Raw genomic sequence first — 8,716 nt, forward strand, 5'->3', positions numbered from 1 at the left:
GGGTTGAGTTTCCCTTCTATTATTTTTCCCTTCTATATATTTACAGCACACTCCAGTAATATCCTCGGTGGTATACTTAGTGGTATTTTGTAGGTAAAAAGCTAAATTCTGTATATTTGGATGTCAACAGACCCATTCATAGAGCCCCACCATTCTTTGTTCTATATTCTGACCCTGGTCAAATACATTTGCTATGGGTCCCTATAACATCTGTGTGGTAGATAAATGCTTTGCTACTTGTTGCGTCACTTTTGATGATGGTTTCTTTGAGCAGATCTTTCTAACCGTAGACTTCCAACATCATTAACACTTGGGGTAACCTTTCTCTATATGTATTATCATCTGCCTCTCTCTTCAGAAGAGTGTTGTTATTGTGAGGTCAGCTTATTGTTCTATCCGACAGAGACAATTCTGGAATGTGGACTGTGTTATTCAGTGTCGAAGACTTAAAGGTGAGTTTGAGGAACATCTGCTACATTATTGACCTCATTATTATAAAAGAAGATTTTTTTAAATAAAAGATAGCACCTATAATATGAAAACAGATGAGTGTGTAGAATTTTGGTTCAATATATTGAACATATTGGTTCATATAGGCATTACATGTAACCTTGCAAGCCCTTCAATTTAAAGGGGTTATAACACTGTTGACACATGTTTTATTTGGAGGATGGGGGAGAATTTTCATATTGCTGGGGGTTCACCTCCACGATTCAAAACAGATCACAAAAACTGGGGTCAACAAGTGTCCACCAGTAGTCCATGTGAATGTATTGCTTATGTACATTTTTGAGTCGTGTGCCATTCACTTCTATGAAACTACTGGAGTGGTGAATTTTGCCATAGTGTAGTGTATCAAGAACTATTTTAGACACATTTCTCATAATGAGGTCTCGACCTCCACCATGAGACATTTATAAAATTGCCCATAAATAAATAATCTGTAAGCTCTTGTGAGCAGGGCTCTCATTCCTATTGTTCAGTGTGACTATGTTTTTACTCTGCTATGTCTAATGTTATTTGTATATTTCATCCATAATTTGTAAAGGGCTACAGAATATTATCATTCTATATAAATAATTAGGTGGTAAACTTCAGTAATTGAAAGACCCTTACTTTTATCTCAAGTTGTAACATACCATTGTGCATTTAATATAATAATTTCAGCTAATATATTTTGACTTGTTGTATTATCATAGATCAAAAAGCAGCATGCCCTCAGTCTTTCCTGAAATACCTCATTTTGATGCAATGTAAGTTATTTTCAACTCCTTTACATATAATATAAAGAATCTTCCCTCTATAGTTCCAATTTCCCGTCATTCCTCCCATGTACATGTAATTAATTCCAATAGGCCATGTTCACATTCCTGTATAACTCACAATCCCTTTTGTGGGTAATAGAATAATGAATACAACTCCTGTTCTGTTTTATATACATTTTGCTACCTTTCCTAAGGCCTTTTCTTTTCTGAGATAAACACTGACATTTTACTTACTAGGATGGACCTCCCAACAACTGACATGTATACTTCTCTTTCTATACACATTACTGGTGTAAACATCTCATTTTCTGCATCGTTCACAATTCATGTTGCAGTAAATCATTGTTCCACATAGGGAAGCAGGAGACAATGACCCATTGGAAATTGAAGGATGGTGCAGCAGACTCAGGCAGGAAAACACTGATCTACAAGATGCCTTGGGGAAAGCAGATGTGGAGGTATATGTATTATCTCAAGATATTACATCACTGCGGGAAAAGAACAAGAGGTAAGAAAAAAAACCCTCCTTCATTCTAGAAAGAGCTCCTTATAGACATAAAGGCTGATTGTATAAAGTTGCAACGGGCTGCCTAAAGATGCATGGATCACACTTGATGATAAATCTGGCTAAGATGCCTCCAATTTATTACTACTTTACTTTAGGTACTAAAATGTACAGCTTTGTGTAGAAGAAATGAACCTTAAATAACTCATAGGTTAAAACAGTGGTCCCCAACCGCCGGTCTGGGCCGTGGAACACCTGGTTCCGGGCCAAGACCGTTCTCTGAGTATATTTAAGAATCTTGTCATTATGGGAATAAACCTTTAACCCCTTCACGCTCACTGACGCTCACGCTCACCAGCAAGCTACAAAGACTGAATGAAGAGACTACACAGGCGGAGCCCTCTTCGTACAGAGATGGGTTTTGCTGCATATTGCAGCAAAGACCCATCGCTAACACCCGTGGTCGGTGTTAGCCATCTTAGTTGAGATCGGCGCCCCCCCCCCCACAACATCATCGGGGGGGCGGAGATTGGTTGCCAGGTGATTAGGCCTTTCCCTAAAACTGATTTAAAATGAAATAAGCAATAAAAATCACAAACACATTAGGTATCGCCACGTCCCAAAATCCCCAATCTATCAAAATATAGAAACGGTTATTGCTGGCGGTGAACCACATAACGGCATATAACGCCCAAATGTCTGGATTGCGACTTTTACATCATTTTACATCATAGAAAAAATTTGATAAAAAGTGATGAAAATGTCGCACCGTCCTCAAAATGTTAACAATGAAAACATCAGCTCATTTCTCAAAAAATTACACCTTACACAGCTCCTTACACCAAAGTATGGAAAGCAAAGTATGAAAAAGTTATTAGCGTCAGAAAATGGCAAAAAATGTATTAAAACGCAATAAAACCTTAATACATTTGGTATGACCGCGATCTTAACAAACCAAAGAATAAAGTAGACGTTTTATTTGGAGAACACAGTGAAAATGAAAAAGCTATGACTTTTTGAAGGTGGAGAACGAGAAATGAGCAAAAAACCCTCCATCCTTAGGGGTTAAGATGTGAGTTGATGCTTCAATCTAGTAACAAGTCCCAGCAACTGTGCCCATGGCAGCCATCTTACTTGTATATCTTCCAACTTTTGGAATGGACTAAGAGGGACAGAATCTGTAGATTTTTATGTCCAAAGCCATGCATTTTGTCAACCCCCTAGCCTCGCCCCTAAGTGGGTCCCCATACTGTATAATTCCTCCCTTCTGTGACACCGAAACCTTTATTATGTCCCCCCACAGTATGGTGCCATCTGTCTTGTAGCCACCCCTTACTTACCTCACCTTTTTTATCTCCATTACTTTCTGTAACCCAAGAATCTGTACCCCGATTTATAATGCTCCAATTTGTATTCTCCTGGTTTTAATACCTCTTTTTGACATTTCAATTTTTCTGTAGCTGTTCTTGAAATGGCCCCTTTTTCTGAGGTTCTCAAATCAAGAACCCCCCTGAACTCCATACATTGTGGCCCCTGTATACTTTTTTATGTAAAATAAACATTCAAAAAGGTTGAGACCAGGGACATACCCTGTGAGAAACAAGACAGAGGGACAGACCAAAAAAACTGTGCCTGTCTTGCTTAATTTAGGAGTATTGGGAGATATGTGCTCCTAACTCCTGTTTATGGGGAAGGGTGCACATAATAACCTTACCAGTTATTTATCGCAGGGCAGTGCTTGTGTGTTGGTATGATAACTAGGCCAACACTCCGGAGAAGCCGGATACATCAAGAGGCTTCTGCTTCATGCTTCAAATGCACCTGTACGGGGCATTCCCGCCACTCCCTCGCCGGCTGCACCCCCTTCATGACCTTCCACTCCCCCTGGTGTGGAGGTAGCAGAGAAGGGAAGCAATACACTAACATTTGTGATTATTTCAGGGATTCTAGGCCACTTTGTGGTGTAGAAGTTCTGATAAATAAGCTCTACCATCTCTATCTTTTTTCCCTAAGCCTACAAAAGGAGACAAGTCAAATTCATGATCTAAAACAACAGGTGGAAAATCTGAGGTTGAAATTAAAGCAAAACAAAGATGCAGCAGATTCGGAGATGGAGGAGCAACCAGTTAAGTATGAGGTACACAATACCACAAGTATAACATACATTTCCTCAGTTATTAAGTTTCTTCCTGTTCCCCAAATAGGTTTATAATTCAACAATAGGTTTAGGAGAACTAGGAAGAATCAATCGGAAACTACCATAGAGTGGGCTCCTTGAAAGACCATGGGCCCCAGGAGGCAGTCAATTTTGCCTATAATGGAAACTGACACTGATCTCAATAAACAATGTATAAAGCCTCTATACCTACTTCCATAGTGTTAAACTGAGATAAATCGATAGATAGATAGATAGATAATTCTATCAGGAGACCCACCATACTTTCATAACAATGTATAAACTCAAAGTATTAGAGGGATCTTGTTTGCTGAATTGTGATCATTACCTTTTTATACTTCACATATGGTCTCCAGACATGTAGAGTTTACACCCAAGTAGTGTCCAATCATGTGAGAAATAAAGTTTACACCATTGGGCAATTTAACAGCTTGATTTCAACCATACTGCATGATTGACAAGCATGATTGACATTGCAGGGCATACTGTGCTCACTGTGAAGCAAGCCATAGGGGTGAGTTGGTTGTACCCAGCATGACCATCTTGTAGATACTAAGCTATATATATCATCCTCTTGCAGGAAAAATTATGTCTGCAGATGGAAAATCGAATAGATGAGCTATTAAACGAGGTAAAGCCTGTTATTCAATGACAATTGTGATATCATCTCTGTATTTCTATTATTTTTATTCAGATGTATACCATAGTACCACCATATCCTACTGCATTGATTCTCATCTTTTACATCAGTTTCCTTTTTAGTCCTAAACAAAAATATAATGTACCATATTCACATATTTTATAGCAGATTTTTTCTTCAACTGCTCGTGAACTTTCCTCAAACTGCTCATTCTTTTACTTATATAAAAATGACACAAATGAAATCTAATGTATCTGTTCCCCCACAAAAATCTGCTCAATAACCAAACCAATAAAAAGAAAAAACATGTTATAACTTCAAACATACTATTAAAACCCATCTTCTAGGCAAGCCTATCACACTCACTAACTTTCATCTCTCTCGCTAGTAATCCATCTATGTCCTCCACAATGTGTTTTTGACAAACACTAGATACCAAGCTACAGGCTTCTCTTGTCCACATAAGTTCCTCCACTTTGCTTGCAGCAGCATAGACATCTTTGATTTCGTCATTTTCTCAGGCATCCACTCTCTCCTTCTCCTTAGCCTATGACCTCACTACCTTCACAGGTTGGCAATCTTTCCATGACTTTTTCTCCATCAGCAGCTTCCACTCACTAACATGTGCCTCAAAGAACTGTTACTATCTAATAGTGATAGGAAATCCAGGTACGGCTCTTCTGGCTCTTGAATGTCTCCCTATGTAGTTAAATAGAGAATTATTTAGGCAGCCAACCACCCATCCCCACTCTACCTTTAACCAAAAATTTCTGGGTTAAAATGGACAGTGAAGGAATCAACATGAAAAGAAAAATTCCTTTATAAAAGAATCACATAAGTATGTTTTACCACTTTTCGATTTTCTTTGTCACAGCTTGAGCACTCTGAGGATGAAACCATGGAACTCAATAAAGAAGTCACTATATTGAGGAATCAGATCTCAGACTTGGAGGTGGGTTATAAACATCTTGAGTTCTTGAGTGTCCGTAACATTTGACTTTCCAACATACTATAATGTAATTTCATTACATAATCAGAATAATAAATAATAATATCAAATATAATGACTTAAAAATTACTTTTGTGATTTAACAACTGACTGTCTAGTTTCTTTGGATACTAATAGCACAACATTTTTTTACTTTTGTCCATTTAGAAAAACCTGCAAAAGATGAGACTAGAGTTAAAAGAAAGGGAGGATCTTGCAGAAGAGGTAAGGGTGCTGGTAGAAGTGATAGGTAGAGGCGGTGGGCACCTTTCAATACTTACAATAGATTGTGGTTTACTACATGACCAGAGTCAAATAAATTCCCCTAGTCATGTTGTAGTCAAGTGAAGGTAACCAAAAGTGAAAAACCCTCTGATTTCTGTACTTAACTTTATGTGGTTTGGTTTTCCCTGCAAGAAAAGTCAGAAGAAATCCAAACACAGTAACCATGGCTCTGCTGTAACATACAGTATATGGACATCGTAAAGAGCATTCTGGGATGAAAGTATAATACATAACATTCTGACATGTGTATATTTCTTTATTTTAGAGGGAATCCATTAGGAAATGTATGGCTACCACACTAAGTGAATACTTATCTACTATAGAGGTGAGAATTAGCATCAGACATTTAGAAGAGATTCTGTTGGAGGTGGTGGAAACTATTTTAGATAATATAATTCCCTTTATTTTGTATTTTTTAGGTTCTGAATAATAGGATGAACGGCATACAGTCCAAAGTGGAAGAATCATTCCGAGAAATCACGCTGTTAGTACCTGTTCTTATATTAACATTAGACAGAGGGTTACAGAATTATTTAGAATGCTATTTTGGAAAAGGCTTTGTAAAGTTAGTTAATAGTGGGACTTTGCCAAATGATGAACTTGTTAATTGCTTTGCCTCATCTATATTCAGCACTGGTTCTATATGTGCAACAGCAAAGACATGTGTGGAGTAACCATAAGGGCATGTGGTTTTTTTGCTTGTCTACAGTACTTTCAGACATATGTTATTATTAAAATGTAGTTCTTGGTTATTCTGCCATGCCCTGTGCTGATGGTGCACTTGTAATCAAAATAACCAAGCAATAATACTTTGAAGAATGGCTAAATTGATTTTTGTCTGGAAACAACTATGAAAGTCAATGGTGGACATGCATCATTTTTTTCTTGATTTTCTCTTACTTTCTTGTGGCTTTTTTGTGCCTAAGACAACTTCCCCTGTAGTGCCTATTACTACATGATCTATAGGATATTAGTATGTGATACAGTATTGTGAAGTTATATTATCTTGAAATGCTACTCATCTTGTGGATTGGCAACACCAGTATGATGAATCATGATGAATCATGTGCAAGGAGATCTGAAGCTCCGATAATGATAGACCTTTTCTGTGTCTTAGGCAAAAGACAAATAATGAGTCTTCTGAGAAACATGGACGCTCCTTAGATGATGGTACCCTAATGTATGAGATACTCAAGGCCAAGTTGGTGAGTGGAATTCATATATGATCTCTCAAGTGATAACCTCTCATAGGTGAATGCACAGTTTGCGCCCAATGACTGTGCATGGTTATAAACAAGATGCTGTAAAAGCTTCTATTGTCTGAAAGAATATATATAATCCACTGATCCCTAAAAATGTATACTTCATTTTCACCCTTTTATCTAGCTTTACATTTTGATTTTTTTCTCTCAGGATGAAGAGCGAATACAACAGAAAAAGTGGGGATTTTTAGGACTAATGTGAGTTCTGGTGCCTTAACTTCATTCTCAGTCTACAGTAAATTGTCCTTATTCTGTACTATAACAGCTATTTATTTTTCAGGTCTCTCTATATCATGATGTTAAAGGTTCTGTGGTGTAATATCAAAGTCGCCTATTTCACTAGTTTCTTAATTCTTTTGTTTCATTACCTGCTACAACTAGTCCAGACTCAGGAGCCCGGCTTTCTGTGTTGGTGCATTAGGAGTGTCTTCTGTGTAGATGCGGTTGAAGCAATAGAGTATATTCTGCAGCCATATGTCCAGAATACAGGATCGGATGTGGTGCCCACTTAAGCATACTCGCATTTCCTGAAATTCTCCACTGCACTTGTGCCAAATAAATTGTTTCAGCAATCTTCCTTTTGCATTTTCTTTGGTGGCTTGGTAAATACACAGATACGACTCCATATTGTGTGAAGCTATTGGGGGTCATTTACTAAGGGTTTTTGTCAGACTGTTTGGCTTTGAAGTTATTTAACAAGTGTCTGAGCTGGGATTTTGGTGCACGCAATGGTTTTTTTTGCGCAGCAGCGCTGGCTTCCAAAGATTGGGGGTGTGCCGTCGGAAGATCTAACGGGATTTAACTTTCATACTGTGTTGCAAGCCCATGCACTTACATGCACCACTTAAAAGATGGTGAACTCTGTTGGACCATGAATGGGGAAGCGAGTAGGGAGTGCAGGATAACGGGAGCAGGATCTTAGTGAATCGCGGCACAGTGCATGATCATCGGACAATGCACTTTCTGTGAACTCCAGCGGATGGGTAAGTAACTGTGCCCCATTGTCTCTACAACCTACATTTAGACAAGCCCTAGGTTTACTGGTATAATCCCAATTATTGTAAATTAGTAGTCTAAAGCTAAATTAATAAAGGGTCAAAAATCATTGTTTTCCATGAATAGTTTTCCATAACCTGAGCTAGAGATGAAGCATTTGAAATGTCATTATGGGGAATACTTACGATAGTATACTATACTGTTTTGATTCATGTAAATAAAAAGCCAGACTATAACAGGACTAAATGGCCCTGGATTTACTTGAGACTCCTTCTCGAGAATGGTGTAGAAAAACTGTGAGTCAGACAGATTTACTATTATAAACCTGTAGTCAAAGTTTAGGCAATGAGCTTGGTAATTACCAAGAGTTCTCCAGACAAATGATGTGATGTTACACCACATGTAACACATTTCTTCCAAATGAGGACACTGGATAGTTATTACACTACATTTCTTGGCAGAAGGCTTCATGCACATATCCGTTTTCAATGGCCGTGTACTGGCTACTCAAACTGCACCCAACTCATGGCTGCTGCTGACTTACACTTTACACAATAACGGTGCATTCACCCCTCCCATCTTTAACAGAGATACAAACT

General features: G+C 38.1%; 1 protein-coding gene across 4 annotated transcripts; it reads left to right on the forward strand.

The window, feature by feature from the left end:
• The first annotated feature begins 384 nt into the window (after positions 1 to 384).
• Positions 385 to 7,698, forward strand: LOC140081634 (uncharacterized). 4 transcript variants are annotated; one of them, XM_072126287.1, is made up of 12 exons: positions 385 to 452; positions 1,200 to 1,253; positions 1,621 to 1,773; positions 3,784 to 3,907; positions 4,527 to 4,577; positions 5,461 to 5,538; positions 5,743 to 5,799; positions 6,125 to 6,184; positions 6,279 to 6,343; positions 6,977 to 7,064; positions 7,273 to 7,319; positions 7,402 to 7,698. In XM_072126287.1, the coding sequence occupies exons 2-12, from the start codon at positions 1,213 to 1,215 to the stop codon at positions 7,631 to 7,633; spliced, it is 996 nt and encodes a 331-aa protein (XP_071982388.1). In that variant the 5' UTR covers positions 385 to 452; positions 1,200 to 1,212; the 3' UTR covers positions 7,634 to 7,698. The 4 variants fall into 4 exon arrangements, with proteins under 4 accessions (XP_071982388.1, XP_071982380.1, XP_071982397.1 ...); XM_072126279.1 differs by lacking the exon at positions 385 to 452 and adding an exon at positions 512 to 549 and having other exon boundaries at positions 3,784 to 3,895; XM_072126268.1 differs by lacking the exon at positions 385 to 452 and adding an exon at positions 521 to 549.
• Positions 7,699 to 8,716: the final 1,018 nt, after the last annotated feature.

The sequence above is a fragment of the Engystomops pustulosus genome, chromosome 1, assembly GCF_040894005.1.
Source record: "Engystomops pustulosus chromosome 1, aEngPut4.maternal, whole genome shotgun sequence".
NCBI classification, from domain to species: domain Eukaryota; kingdom Metazoa; phylum Chordata; class Amphibia; order Anura; family Leptodactylidae; genus Engystomops; species Engystomops pustulosus.